The sequence below is a fragment of the Siphateles boraxobius genome, unplaced genomic scaffold (genome assembly GCF_051911475.1).
Source record: "Siphateles boraxobius isolate OS27281-9 unplaced genomic scaffold, OSU_SipBor_1 5, whole genome shotgun sequence".
Classification (NCBI taxonomy): domain Eukaryota; kingdom Metazoa; phylum Chordata; class Actinopteri; order Cypriniformes; family Leuciscidae; genus Siphateles; species Siphateles boraxobius.
The window spans coordinates 446,408-462,013 of NW_027509141.1; the positions used below are offsets into that span (position 1 = coordinate 446,408).

General features: G+C 41.1%; 1 protein-coding gene across 1 annotated transcript in view; it reads left to right on the forward strand.

The window, feature by feature from the left end:
• The window catches only part of nckap1l (NCK associated protein 1 like), an 85,791-nt gene that overhangs the window by 26,649 nt on the left and 43,536 nt on the right, over nucleotides 1-15,606 (forward strand). Inside the window, exons 9-17 of the mRNA XM_077204353.1 lie at nucleotides 888-1,044; nucleotides 1,129-1,185; nucleotides 2,202-2,298; nucleotides 7,385-7,494; nucleotides 8,202-8,334; nucleotides 8,453-8,534; nucleotides 9,212-9,270; nucleotides 15,074-15,219; nucleotides 15,310-15,442. Of these exons, the coding sequence (XP_077060468.1) occupies nucleotides 888-1,044; nucleotides 1,129-1,185; nucleotides 2,202-2,298; nucleotides 7,385-7,494; nucleotides 8,202-8,334; nucleotides 8,453-8,534; nucleotides 9,212-9,270; nucleotides 15,074-15,219; nucleotides 15,310-15,442 (974 nt within the window). The remainder of the gene's footprint in view (nucleotides 1-887; nucleotides 1,045-1,128; nucleotides 1,186-2,201; nucleotides 2,299-7,384; nucleotides 7,495-8,201; nucleotides 8,335-8,452; nucleotides 8,535-9,211; nucleotides 9,271-15,073; nucleotides 15,220-15,309; nucleotides 15,443-15,606) is intronic.

The window sequence follows — 15,606 nt, forward strand, 5'->3', positions numbered from 1 at the left end:
GATCCACAATTATCACAGGGCCGGTGGTTGTGTTGATGTGTTGTGTTCTTCAGGCGGGGTTGTGTTGATGTATAGTTGAGTTGTGTTCTTCAGTCAGGGTTGTGTTGATGTGTACTTGTGTTGTGTTCTTCAGTTGGGGTTCTGTTGATGTGTAGATGTGTTGTGTTGAGTTGTTCAGTCGGGTTGTGTTGATGTGTAGTTGTGTTGTGTTCTTCAGTCGGGGTTGTGTTGATGTGTAGATGTGTTGTGTTGTGTTCTTCAGTCGGGTTGTGTTGATGTGTAGATGTGTTGTGTTGTGTTCTTCAGTCGGGTTGTGTTGATGTGTAGATGTGTTGTGTTGTGTTCTTCAGTCGGGTTGTGTTGATGTGTAGTTGTGTTGTGTTCTTCAGGCGGGGTTGTGTTGATGTGTAGATGTGTTGTGTTCTTCAGGCGGGGTTGTGTTGATGTGTAGATGTGTTGTGTTGTGTTCTTCAGTCGGGTTGTGTTGATGTGTAGTTGTGTTGTGTTCTTCAGGCGGGGTTGTGTTGATGTGTAGATGTGTTGTGTTGTGTTCTTCAGTCGGGTTGTGTTGATGTGTAGTTGTGTTGTGTTCTTCAGGCGGGGTTGTGTTGATGTGTAGATGTGTTGTGTTGTGTTCTTCAGTCTGGTTGTGTTGATGTGTAGATGTGTTGTGTTGTGTTCTTCAGTCGGGTTGTGTTGATGTGTAGATGTGTTGTGTCGTGTTCTTCAGTCGGGTTGTGTTGATGTGTTGTGTTGTTCAGTCGGGGTTGTGTTGATGTGTGGTGTTGTGTTGTGTTCTTCAGTCGGGTTGTGTTGATGTGTAGATGTGTTGTGTTCTTCAGGCGGGGTTGTGTTGATGTGTAGATGTGTTGTGTTGTGTTCTTCAGTCGGGTTCCTGCTGTGCCACGGGAGTCTGAACAGTAACGCTGGTTCTCAGAGCTTGTGGAAGATGGCTCTTCGCAGTGGCCTGTACATCACAGTCATCAGAGACGAGGTGCTCAACATACACAAGCTCTCCGAGGAATTCTTCGACAGTCTCAAAGGGTAACTCACGCACGATGCTGCACGCTTCATGTGTTCACTCCAGTGTTTCTTATCATGTTTCACTCTTATCATATTCTTTTGCAGGTACAGTAAGCGTATTCCCGACATCAAGGAATGTAAAGAGTATGTCATTTCTAACTGGTGAGCATCTAAAGTATGAACTTGCTTCAAATACAGGGATGAAAGTTAAAAATCATTATCAGTTATTGCCTTTGACAAAAACAAAAAACAAAACAGCGAACAGGGAACATTCTGTCAAGGTTTTGAACGTTACGAACAAATATTATTCCAGTAACATTAGTAGAACATACGTTCAAAGTTATCTGGTCTTTAATGATGTTCTCAAAACGTTAGCACAAAAACATTATTTATACATCGTTTTTCTGAAACGGTAGAGGGTTGTCTAACGTTTTTTAAAAAAATGTAACGACTTGTTTCAGAACGTTCAAAGAACATTTTAAAAGTAACGTTTCTATAATGTTTGAAAAATGATAAAACGGAATGTATTCTTAACGTTCACATAACGAAACAGACTTTTGTTAGCTGTGTGTTTGTTAGCTGGGAAGACACGTGATGTTCTTGTAGGTTACACAGATAAAACAAGTAGAGAACAAGTTTCTGCATTACAAAGTCTAGCCTTCACAGTGGCCATCTTAGCAGCGTAACGGTTCTTGAAGAACTGAAACTGATAGAGAACTGATAGAGAACTGATAGAGAACTGATAGAGAACTGATAGAGAACTGATAGAGAACTGATATAGCCCTTTTCCACCAAAGCATTTTGAGAGCCGGTTCGGAGCCGGTGCCTGCGTGCGAACCAGTTCTTTGTGTTTCGACAGCCAAAGAACCGGTTCTCAGCCAGGAAAACTGGTTCCAAAGCGGCACCAACTCTTTGCTGGACTGAAACTGATAGAGAACTGATAGAGAACTGATAGAGAACTGAAACTGATAGAGAACCGATAGAGAACCTATAGAGAACAGATAGAGAACTGATAGAGAACCTATAGAGAACAGATAGAGAACTGATAGAGAACCGATAGAGAACCGATAGAGAACTGATAGAGAACCGATAGAGAACCGATAGAGAACCGATAGAGAACTGATAGAGAACTGATAGAGAACTGATAGAGAACTGAAACTGGAACTGATGTTCTCCAGCGGAGCCGTACGGAGAGACAAGAGAGGCTTTCTGAGAAACGCTCTTAAGGAACTCATCAAAGTGTTGGAGGATGAACCTGCTCTGCTTGGACCCAAGGTTTCAATCATTCTTTTCATTTTTTATTTTTTTCATATACATTAACAAAGATCTCTATGAAAGCTTCCAACACAGAAATGAGCAATTTCGACTTTATACCTCGCAATTGCGACTTTATATCACACAATTTCGACTTTATAACTCGCAATTGCGACTTTATATCACACAATTGTGACTTTATAACTCGCAATTGCAACTTAATATCACAATTGTGACTTTAAAACTTGCAATTGCGACTATATCACGCAATTGTGACTTTATAACTCGCAATTGCGACTTTATATCACACAATTGTGACTTTATAACTCGCAATTGCGACTTCATATCACGCAATTGTGACTAACTCGCAATTGCGACTTCATATCACATAATTGTGACTTTATAACTCGCAATTGCGACTTTATATCACGCAATTGTGACTAACTTGCAATTGCAACTTTATATCACATAATTGTGACTTTATAACTCGCAATTGCGACTTTATATCACACAATTGTGACTTTATAACTCGCAATTGCGACTATATCACACAATTGTGACTTTATAACTCGCAATTGCGACTTTATATCACACAATTCTGACTTTAGAACTCGCAATTGTGACTTTATATCACGCAATTGTGACTTTAGAACTCGCAATTGCGACTTTATATCACGCAATTGTGACTTTATAACTCGCAATTGCGACTTTATATCACGCAATTCTGACTTTAGAACTCGCAATTGTGACTTTATATCACGCAATTGTGACTTTAGAACTCGCAATTGTGACTTTATATCACGCAATTGTGACTTTAGAACTCGCAATTGCGACTTTATATCACACAATTGTGACTTTATAACTCGCAATTGCGACTTTATATCACACAATTGTGACTTTATAACTCGCAATTGCGACTTTATATCACACAATTCTGACTTTAGAACTCGCAATTGTGACTTTATATCACGCAATTGTGACTTTAGAACTCGCAATTGCGACTTTATATCACGCAATTGTGACTTTATAACTCGCAATTGCGACTTTATATCACGCAATTCTGACTTTAGAACTCGCAATTGTGACTTTATATCACGCAATTGTGACTTTAGAACTCGCAATTGTGACTATATCACGCAATTGTGACTTTAGAACTCGCAATTGCGACTTTATATCACACAATTGTGACTTTAGAACTCGCAATTGCGACTTTATATCACACAATTGTGACTTTATAACTCGCAATTGCGACTTTATATCACGCAATTCTGACTTTAGAACTCGCAATTGTGACTTTATATCACGCAATTGTGACTTTAGAACTCGCAATTGTGACTTTATATCACGCAATTGTGACTTTAAAACTCGCAATTGCGACTTTATATCACACAATTGTGACTTTATAACTCGCAATTGCGACTTTATATCACATAATTGTGACTTTAACTCGCAATTGCAACTTTATATCACACAATTGTGACTTTATAACTCGCAATTGCGACTTCATATCACGCAATTCTGACTTTAGAACTCGCAATTGTGACTAACTTGCAATTGCAACTTTATATCACATAATTGTGACTTTAGAACTCGCAATTGCGACTTTATATCACACAATTGTGACTTTATAACTCGCAATTGCGACTATATCACACAATTGTGACTTTATAACTCGCAATTGCGACTTTATATCACACAATTCTGACTTTAGAACTCGCAATTGTGACTTTATATCATGCAATTGTGACTTTAGAACTCGCAATTGCGACTTTATATCACATAATTGTGACTTTATAACTCGCAATTGCGACTTTATGTCACACAATTGTGACTTTATAACTCGCAATTGCGACTTTATATCACGCAATTGCGACTTTATATCACGCAATTGTGACTTTATAACTCGCAATTGCGACTTTATATCACGCAATTCTGACTTTAGAACTCGCAATTGTGACTTTATATCACGCAATTGTGACTTTAGAACTCGCAATTGTGACTTTATATCACGCAATTGTGACTTTAGAACTCGCAATTGCGACTTTATATCACACAATTGTGACTTTAGAACTCGCAATTGCGACTTTATATCACACAATTGTGACTTTATAACTCGCAATTGCGACTTTATATCACGCAATTCTGACTTTAGAACTCGCAATTGTGACTTTATATCACGCAATTGTGACTTTAGAACTCGCAATTGTGACTTTATATCACGCAATTGTGACTTTAAAACTCGCAATTGCGACTTTATATCACACAATTGTGACTTTATAACTCGCAATTGCGACTTTATATCACATAATTGTGACTTTAACTCGCAATTGCAACTTTATATCACACAATTGTGACTTTATAACTCGCAATTGCGACTTCATATCACGCAATTCTGACTTTAGAACTCGCAATTGTGACTAACTTGCAATTGCAACTTTATATCACATAATTGTGACTTTAGAACTCGCAATTGCGACTTTATATCACACAATTGTGACTTTATAACTCGCAATTGCGACTATATCACACAATTGTGACTTTATAACTCGCAATTGCGACTTTATATCACACAATTCTGACTTTAGAACTCGCAATTGTGACTTTATATCATGCAATTGTGACTTTAGAACTCGCAATTGCGACTTTATATCACATAATTGTGACTTTATAACTCGCAATTGCGACTTTATGTCACACAATTGTGACTTTATAACTCGCAATTGCGACTTTATATCACGCAATTGTGACTTTAGAACTCGCAATTGCGACTTTATATCACGCAATTGTGACTTTAGAACTCGCAATTGTGACTTTATATCACGCAATCCTGACTTTATAACTTGCAATTGCGACTTTATATCACACAATTGTGACTTTATAACTCGCAATTGCGACTTTATATCACATAATTGTGACTTTATAACTCGCAATTGCGACTTTATATCACACAATTGTGACTTTATAACTCGCAATTGCTACTTTATATCACGCAATTCTGACTTTAGAACTCGCAATTCTGACTTTATATCACGCAATTGTGACTTTAGAACTCGCAATTGCGACTTTATATCACACAATTGTGACTTTATAACTCGCAATTGCGACTTTATATCACGCAATTCTGACTTTAGAACTCGCAATTGCGACTTTATATCACACAATTGTGACTTTATAACTCACAATTGCGACTTTATATCACATAATTGTGACTTTATAACTCGCAATTGCGACTTTATATCACACAATTGTGACTTTAGAACTCGTAATTGCGACTTTATATCACACAATTGTGACTTTATAACTCGCAATTGCGACTTTATATCACGCAATTCTGACTTTAGAACTCGCAATTGTGACTTTATATCACGCAATTCTGACTTTAGAACTCGCAATTGCGACTTTATATCACGCAATTCTGACTTTAGAACTCGCAATTGTGACTTTATATCACGCAATACTGACTTTAGAACTCGCAATTGCGACTTTATATCACACAATTGTGACTTTTTATAACTCGCAATTGAGACTTATATCACACAATTGTGACTTTAGAACTCGTAATTGCGACTTTATATCACACAATTCTGACTTTAGAACTCGCAATTGTGACTTTATATCACGCAATTTTGACTTTAGAACTTGCGATTGCGACTTTAGAACTCGCAATTGCGACTTTATATCACGCAATTGTGACTTTATAACTCGCAACTGCGACTTTATATCACATAATTGTGACTTTATAACTCGCAATTGTGACTTTATATCACGCAATTCTGACTTTAGAACTCGAAATTGTGACTTTATATCACGCAATTGTGACTTTAGAACTCGCAATTGCGACTTTATATCACGCAATTGTGACTAACTCGCAATTGCGACTTTATATCATGCAATTGTGACTTTATAACTCGCAATTGCGACTTTATATCACGCAATTGTGACTTTAGAACTCACGATTGCGACTTTAGAACTCGCAATTGCGACTTTATATCACGCAATTGTGACTTTATAACTCGCAACTGCGACTTTATATCACACAATTGTGACTTTATAACTCGCAATTGTGACTATATCACGCAATTCTGACTTTAGAACTCGCAATTGTGACTTTATATCACGCAATTGTGACTTTAGAACTCGCAATTGCGACTTCATATCACGCAATTGTGACTATAACTCGCAATTGCGACTTTATATCAAGCAATTCTGACTTTAGAACTCGCAATTGTGACTTTACATCACGCAATTGTGACTTTAGAACTCGCAATTGCGACTTTATATCACGCAATTGTGACTATAACTCGCAATTGCGACTTTATATCATGCAATTGTGACTTTATAACTCGCAATTGCGACTTTATATTACGCAATTGTGACTTTATAACTCGCAAATGCGACTTTATATCACACAATTCTGACTTTATAACACGCAATTCTGACTTTATATTACACAATTATGACTTTATAACTCACAATTGCGACTTTATATCACACAATTGTGAATTTATAACTCACAATTGTGACTATAACACGCAATTGTGACTTTACAACTCGCAATTGCGACTTTATATCACGCAATAGTGACTATAACTCGCAATTGCGACTTTATATCACATAATTGTGACTTTATAACTCGCAATTGCGACTTTATATCACACAATTGTGACTATAACTCGCAATTGCGACTTTATATCACACAATTGGGACTTTATAACTCGCAATTACGACTTTATATCACATAATTGGGACTTTAGAACTCGCAATTGTGACTTTATATCATGCAATTGTGACTATAACTCGCAATTGCGACTTTATATCACGCAATTCTGACTTTACAACTCGCAATTGTGACTATATCACGCAATTGTGACTTTAACTCGCAGTTGCGACTTTATATCACGCAATTGTGACTTTATAACTCGCAATTGCGACTTTATATCACACAATTGTGACTTTATAACACACAATTCTGACTTTATATCACGCAATTGTGAGAAAAAAAGTGAGGATTGCGAGATAAAAAGTCGCAATTACCTTTTTTATGTTTTATTCTGTGGCGTAGACAAGCTTCCATAGATCTGTGTGCTGAACCCTGTGGTTGTTCTAGGCTTTATACGTGTTCATGGCGCTGTCGTTCTCCCGGGATGAAGTGCTCTGGCTCGTGCGTCACGCAGACAACATCCCGAAAACCAAGACACCGGAGGATTACGCAGACTCGTGAGTTTCATCCTGAGCACAACACAACTCAAACTGTGCACACTTCCCCAAGATCTGGGAAAAAATCATATTTTCATATTTTATAACATAGTCAGATTTTTTTTTTCAAGTAGTAAAAATTGCCTCTAATTGAAGAATCGCCCACATGTACTTTATGTATGTTTTGCTTTTTATTTATTTTATTTATTTGTTTATTTGTCAGGGACAATGCAAAAGAGACACATTGTAACAGGTTACAGTAACTTGAACAGATGTGTTGCACATAGGGTTTCTAGCCGAAGCTAATTTGCAATCCCTGTCCCTGGTTAGGCTACATACATCACCATTACCAAGAGAACAGAAACAAACAACTAAAAACAACAAAAACACAACATTATATACATATATCTGTGTGTGTGTGTGTATGTGTGTGTGTGCACACTTTCTGGATTAGAAAAAAACACAACATTATATACATATATCTGTATGTGTGTGTGTGTGCACACTTTCTGGATTAGAAAAAAACACAACATTATATACATATATCTGTGTGTGTCTTTCTGGATTCTGGATTAGAAGACAGGCAGCGCTTGTGTTCGTTTCCTATCAGGTGCTTATAAGCTGAAAGAGAAGCACTAGTGTGTTTGTAAACCTGTACACTGATTCAGTGGGAAAAGCCCAGCATAAGTTGGGTTATGAATGTGTGTGTGTGTGTGTGTGTGATGCAGACAGATGGCAGAGCTGCTGTTCCACATGGAGCGTCTGCGAGTTCTTCTGCTCCAGCACAGATACATCATCCAGCGCTACCATCTCCAGTACCTGTCCCAGTACGACGCGCTCGTGCTCAACGACACCATACAGGTACAGCACTGCTCTCTGTCCTCTTCACACACACACACACACACACACACACACACACACACACACAATCAGACGTTTATGTGCCGTTTTCGCTCTATTTTCCATCTTCTGGTTTCAGGGCATGTACGTGTGTCCGGAGGAAGAATCGGTTCTCATGTCGTCATTCGTCTCAACTCTTTCTGCAATGAGTCTCAAGCACTGTGAGTTCTTCCCCGGACAGATCAACATGAGTGTTTTTTTCTGAACACACTTGCGGAAGCACAGCCACATATACGTATAATCGTGCAACGTGTCATATTCCTGTTTTAATGCCTGTCTAATAAATACATTCAAGGGATTATTGTAATTTCTTGCCCTGTTTTCCGGGTTCAGCGTCTTGATAAACTGTTTAGGGAATACTCACTAATCTATGAATAGACAGAATCAGTGATGCAAACTTCATCAAATATGAGACTTATTCAGTTTCAGGTCTGCAGAATATACCAGAGTCATTATTCAGTTCTCGTCCGATAGTGTCTGGTCTGGGGAAAGTGTGTTAAACTTTTAGGGAAAAGGGAAAAGTTTATTGTGTAAATATTTTTGTGGGTTTATTTGTGTGTGCGTGCGTGCGTGTGTGTGCGTGTTTGCATGTGTGTGTGTGTGTGTGTGTGTGTGTGTGTGTGTGTGTTTGATCAAATATATGGCGTCTCGGTGAGCAGAAGTGACTTCTTTCAGAAACATTAAAACATCTTACCATTCCCAAAATTTTGAATGGTAGTGTATAAGTCCCTTTCTTCCATCTGCCATCTTACAGTATATTAGATCAAATGTGTAGCAGGAATTCAGATGTTACATGCACATTTATCCGCATTCTGAACATTGTCTGGTGTTTCGGCAGTGGATGCAGGAGCAGAGTTCGACCTGAACCCGTTCAGACTGGACTGGCTAAGACTTCAGGTACGGCTCCGGTTGAGCAATCATACACATTCATAGGCCTATTATATTTACCTTTTTGTTTTGTTTGGTAACTAAAGGAATAACAACATGTACAGTTTCATTCACAATGTAAAGACATGACAGTTACTGTGTTCTTACATTCCTATTACCTATTTAAACTGAGTTTGTGCTTTTGTTTTCTTTTTATTAATTAGCAATTTAAAGCTATTTTGCTCTTAAACATATGACAAGCCATTGTTTCAGTTTTGCACTTCATGAATAGCACAGACAACATTCTCTAGATTTGCTTGCATGGCCTTCGATCTGCACATTTAGACAAAAAATGGGATAACGAAACATTTTTATTAATTAAGCAATGAAATAATCAACAAAATTATCAAAATGATCATCAACAGCATCATTACATTTAGTCATTTAGCAGACGCTTTTATCCAAGGCGACTTACAACTCATTACAAATCATTAACACATTAACAGTACAAGCAGTATCAAGCAGACTAAAGTAGCATATCTATTACATCTCAATCTCAATAATCCATCAAAAGTTGCACCAGCCATCACAGATGTGCTGTGTGTGTGTGTGTGTGTGTGTGTGTGTGTGTGTGTGTGTGTGTGTGTGTGTGTGTGTGTGTGTGTGTGCTTCATGTGTTATGTGTGTGTGCTTCAGGTGTTGTGCGTGTTCTTCAGGTGTTGTGTGTGTGTTCTTCATGTGTTGTGTGTGTGTGCTTCAGGTGTTGTGCGTGTTCTTCAGGTGTTTTGCGTGTGTGTGTGTGTGTTTTCTTCAGGCGTTGTGCGTGTTCTTCAGGTGTTTTGCGTGTGTGTGTGTGTGTGTGCTTCATGTGTTGTGTGTGTGTGCTTCAGGTGTTGTGCGTGTTCTTCAGGTGTTGTGTGTGTGTGTGTGTGTGTGTGTGTGTGTGTGCTTCAGGTGTTGTGCGTGTTCTTCAGGTGTTGTGTGTGTGTTCTTCAGGTGTTGTGTGTGTGCTTCAGGTGTTGTGTGTGTTCTTCAGGTGTTGTGTGTGTGTGTGTGTGTGTGTGTGTGTGTGTGTGTGTGTGTGTGTGTGTGTGTGTGTGTGTGTGTGTGTGTGTGTGTGTGTGTTTGTGCTTCATGTGTTGTGTGTGTGTGCTTCAGGTGTTGTGCGTGTTCTTCAGGTGTTGTGTGTGTTCTCGAGGTGTTGTGCGTGTTCTTCAGGTGTTGTGTGTGTTCTCGAGGTGTTGTGCGTGTTCTTCAGGTGTTGTGTGGGTGTGTTCTTCAGGCGTTGTGTGTGTTCTTCAGGTGTTGTGTGTGTTCTTCAGGTGTTGTGCGTGTTCTTCAGGTGTTGTGCGTGTTCTTCAGGTGTTGTGTGTGTGTCCTTCAGGTGTTGTGTGTGTTCTTCAGGTGTTGTGCGTGTTCTTCAGGTGTTATGTGTGTGTTCTTCAGGTGTTTTGTGTGTTCTTCAGGTGTTGTGCGTGTTCTTCAGGTGTTTTGCGTGTTCTTCAGGTGTTGTTTGTGTGTGTTCTTCAGGTGTTGTCTGTGTGTGTTCTTCAGGTGTTGTGTGTGTTCTTCAGGTGTTGTGTGTGTTCTTCAGGTGTTGTGCGTGTTCTTCAGGTGTTGTGTGTGTGTGTGTCCTTCAGGTGTTGTGTGTGTTCTTCAGGTGTTGTGCGTGTTCTTCAGGTGTTATGTGTGTGTTCTTCAGGTGTTGTGTGTGTTCTTCAGGCGTTGTGCGTGTTCTTCAGGTGTTGTGCGTGTTCTTACGGTGTTGTGTGTGTGTGTGTGTGTTCTTCAGGTGTTGTGTGTGTTCTTCAGGTGTTGTGCGTGTGTGTTCTTCAGGTGTTGTGTGTGTTCTTCAGGTGTTGTGCATGTTCTACAGGTGTTGTGTGTGTGTTCTTCAGGCGTTGTGTGTGTTCTTCAGGTGTTGTGTGTGTGTTCTTCAGGTGTTGTGTGTGTTCTTCAGGTGTTGTGTGTGTGTTCTTCAGGTGTTGTGCGTGTTCTTCAGGTGTTTTGCGTGTGTGTGTGTGTGTGTGTGTGTGTGTGTGTGTGTGCTTCATGCGTTGTGTGTGTGTGCTTCAGGTGTTGTGCGTGTTCTTCAGGTGTTGTGTGTGTGTTCTTCAGGTGTTGTGTGTGTGCTTCAGGTGTTGTGTGTGTTCTTCAGGTGTTGTGTGTGTGTGTGTGTGTGTGTGTGTGTGTGTGTGTGTGTGTGTGTGTGTGTGTGTGTGTGTTTGTGCTTCATGTGTTGTGTGTGTGTGCTTCAGGTGTTGTGCGTGTTCTTCAGTTGTGGTGTGTGTTCTCGAGGTGTTGTGCGTGTTCTTCAGGTGTTGTGTGGGTGTGTTCTTCAGGCGTTGTGTGTGTTCTTCAGGTGTTGTGTGTGTTCTTCAGGTGTTGTGCGTGTTCTTCAGGTGTTGTGCGTGTTCTTCAGGTGTTGTGTGTGTGTCCTTCAGGTGTTGTGTGTGTTCTTCAGGTGTTGTGCGTGTTCTTCAGGTGTTATGTGTGTGTTCTTCAGGTGTTTTGTGTGTTCTTCAGGTGTTGTGCGTGTTCTTCAGGTGTTTTGCGTGTTCTTCAGGTGTTGTTTGTGTGTGTTCTTCAGGTGTTGTCTGTGTGTGTTCTTCAGGTGTTGTGTGTGTTCTTCAGGTGTTGTGTGTGTTCTTCAGGTGTTGTGCGTGTTCTTCAGGTGTTGTGTGTGTGTGGGTCCTTCAGGTGTTGTGTGTGTTCTTCAGGTGTTGTGCGTGTTCTTCAGGTGTTATGTGTGTGTTCTTCAGGTGTTGTGTGTGTTCTTCAGGCGTTGTGCGTGTTCTTCAGGTGTTGTGCGTGTTCTTACGGTGTTGTGTGTGTGTGTGTGTGTTCTTCAGGTGTTGTGTGTGTTCTTCAGGTGTTGTGCGTGTGTGTTCTTCAGGTGTTGTGTGTGTTCTTCAGGTGTTGTGCATGTTCTACAGGTGTTGTGTGTGTGTTCTTCAGGCGTTGTGTGTGTTCTTCAGGTGTTGTGTGTGTGTTCTTCAGGTGTTGTGTGTGTTCTTCAGGTGTTGTGTGTGTGTTCTTCAGGTGTTGTGTGTGTTCTTCAGGTGTTGTGTGTGTTCTTCAGGTGTTGTGCGTGTTCTTCAGGTGTTGTGTGTGTGTTCTTCAGGTGTTGTGTGTGTGTTCTTCAGGTGTTGTGTGTGTGTTCTTCAGGTGTTGTGTGTGTGTTCTTCAGGTGTTGTGTGTGTGTTCTTCAGGTGTTGTGTGTGTGTGTGCTTCAGGTGTTGTGTGTGTGCTTCAGGTGTTGTGTGTGTTCTTCAGGTGTTGTGTGTGTTCTTCAGGTGTTGTGCATGTTCTTCAGGTGTTGTGTGTGTGTTCTTCAGGCGTTGTGTGTGTTCTTCAGGTGTTGTGTGTGTGTTCTTCAGGTGTTGTGTGTGTTCTTCAGGTGTTGTGTGTGTGTTCTTCAGGCATTGTGTGTGTTCTTCAGGTGTTGTGTGTGTGTTCTTCAGGTGTTGTGTGTGTTCTTCAGGTGTTGTGTGTGTTCTTCAGGTGTTGTGTGTGTGTTCTTCAGGTGTTGTGCGTGTTCTTCAGGTGTTGTGCGTGTTCTTCAGGTGTTATGTGTGTGTTCTTCAGGTGTTGTGTGTGTTCTTCAGGTGATGTGCGTGTTTTTCAGGTGTTGTGTGTGTGTGTGTGTGTGTGTGTGTGCTTCATGTGTTGTGTGTGTGTGCTTCATGTGTTGTGTGTGTGTGCTTCAGGTTTTGTGCGTGTTCTTCAGGTGTTGTGTGTGTTCTTCAGGTGTTGTGTGTGTTCTTCAGGTGTTGTGTGTGTGTTCTTCAGGCGTTGTGTGTGTTCTTCAGGTGGTGTGTGTGTGTTCTTCAGGTGTTGTGTGTGTTCTTCAGGTGTTGTGTGTGTGTTCTTCAGGTGTTGTGCGTGTTCTTCAGGTGTTGTGCGTGTTCTTCAGGTGTTATGTGTGTGTTCTTCAGGTGTTGTGCGTGTTATTCAGGTGTTGTGTGTGTTCTTCAGGTGATGTGCGTGTTTTTCAGGTGTTGTGTGTGTGTGTGTGTGTGTGTGTGTGCTTCATGTGTTGTGTGTGTGTGCTTCATGTGTTGTGTGTGTGTGCTTCAGGTTTTGTGCGTGTTCTTCAGGTGTTGTGTGTGTTCTTCAGGTGTTGTGTGTGTTCTTCAGGTGTTGTGCGTGTTCTTCATGTGTTATGTGTGTGTTCTTCAGGTGTTGTGCGTGTTCTTCAGGTGTTGTGTGTGTGTGTGTTCTTCAGGTGTTGTGCGTGTTCTTCAGGTGTTGTGTGTGTGTTCTTCAGGTGTTGTTCGTGTTCTTCAGGTGTTGTGTGTGTTCTTCAGGTGTTGTGTGTGTTCTTCAGGTGTTGTCTGTGTGTGTTCTTCAGGTGTTGTGTGTGTTCTTCAGGCGTTGTGCGTGTTCTTCAGGTGTTCTGTGTGCGTGTTCTTCAGGTGTTCTGTGTGCGTGTTCTTCAGGTGTTTTGTGTGTTCTTCAGGTGTTTTGTGTGTTCTTCAGGTGTTGTGCGTGTTCTTCAGGTGTGTGTTCTTCAGGTGTTGTGTGTGTTCTTCAGGTGTTGTGTGTGTTCTTCAGGTGTTGTGTGTGTTCTTCAGGTGTCGTGTGTGTGTTTCAGGTGTTGTGCGTGTTCTTCAGGTGTTCTTCTTCTTTGTGTGTGTTCTTCAGGTGTTGTCTGTGTGTGTTGTGTGTGTTCTTCAGGTGTTGTGTGTGTTCTTCAGGTGCTGTGTGTGTGTTTCAGGTGTTGTGCGTGTTCAGGTTTTGTGTGTGTTATTCAGGTGTTGTGTGTGTGTTCTTCAGGTGTTGTTTGTGTTCTCGAGGTGTTGTGTGTGTTCTTCAGGTGTTGTGTGTGTGTGTTCTTCAGGTGTTGTGTGTGTGTTCTTCAGGTGTTGTGCGTGTTCTTCAGGTGTTGTGTGTGTTCTTCAGGTGTTGTGCGTGTTCTTCAGGTGTTGTGTGTGTGTTCTTCAGGTGTTGTTCGTGTTCTTCAGGTGTTGTGCGTGTTCTTCAGGTGTTGTGTGTGTGTTCTTCAGGTGTTGTGCGTGTTCTTCAGGTGTTGTGCGTGTTCTTCAGGTGTTGTGCGTGTTCTTCAGGTGTTGTGTGTGTGTTCTTCAGGTGTTGTGCGTGTTCAGGTGTTATGTGTGTGTTCTTCAGGTGTTGTGTGTGTGTTCTTCAGGTGTTGTTCGTGTTCTTCAGGTGTTGTGCGTGTTCTTCAGGTGTTATGTGTTGTGCGTGTTCTTCAGGTGTTATGTGTGTGTTCTTCAGGTGTTGTGTGTGTGTTCTTCAGGTGTTGTGCGTGTTCTTCAGGTGTTGTGTGTGTGTTCTTCAGGTGTTGTGCGTGTTCTTCAGGTGTTGTGTGTGTTCAGGTGTTATGTGTGTGTTCTTCAGGTGTTGTGTGTGTGTTCTTCAGGTGTTGTTCGTGTTCTTCAGGTGTTGTGCGTGTTCTTCAGGTGTTATGTGTTGTGCGTGTTCTTCAGGTGTTATGTGTGTGTTCAGGTGTTATGTGTGTGTTCTTCAGGTGTTGTGTGTGTGTTCTTCAGGTGTTGTGCGTGTTCAGGTGTTATGTGTGTGTTCTTCAGGTGTTGTGTGTGTGTTCTTCAGGTGTTGTGCGTGTTCAGGTGTTATGTGTGTGTTCTTCAGGTGTTGTGTGTGTGTTCTTCAGGTGTTGTTCGTGTTCTTCAGGTGTTGTGCGTGTTCTTCAGGTGTTATGTGTTGTGCGTGTTCTTCAGGTGTTATGTGTGTGTTCTTCAGGTGTTGTGTGTGTGTTCTTCAGGTGTTGTGCGTGTTCTTCAGGTGTTGTGTGTGTGTTCTTCAGGTGTTGTGCGTGTTCTTCAGGTGTTGTGTGTGTGTTCTTCAGGCGTACACCAGTGTGGGTAAAGCGTCTCTGGCTCTGAAGGATTATCCAGAGCTGGCCAAGATCATGAACATGGCCCAGTTCCACACCAGGATGATGGACACTGTGGACGAGCTCCTGTGTGAGACGGCCGATCTCTCCATCCTCTGGTGAGTCTCCTCTGAGATGTTCTGTGAATCCACTGAGTTTTAATGAGAGTAAATGGACTCTGCTTGATTTCTCCTGCCTGTGATCTTCAGCTTCCACTCGCGGGTGTTTGAGAAGATGTTCTCTCAGAGCGGCGAGGACGTGTCTATGCAACGGTACCTGATGGCGTTCCCTCTCGTGTGCTCACACTTCAGCCAGAGTCTCCATGCACTCTGTCCCGAGGAGGTCAGTGCTCTCTATATTAGTGTACTTCAAGTGAGCTGCAAATATTTCATGAAAAGTAAAGTTACGTTAGGCCCCCCCCCCCCCCATATATATATATATATATATATATATATACAAATTTCTGATATGAAAAAATGATGCAGTCTGTGGCTCAAAAACTGTAA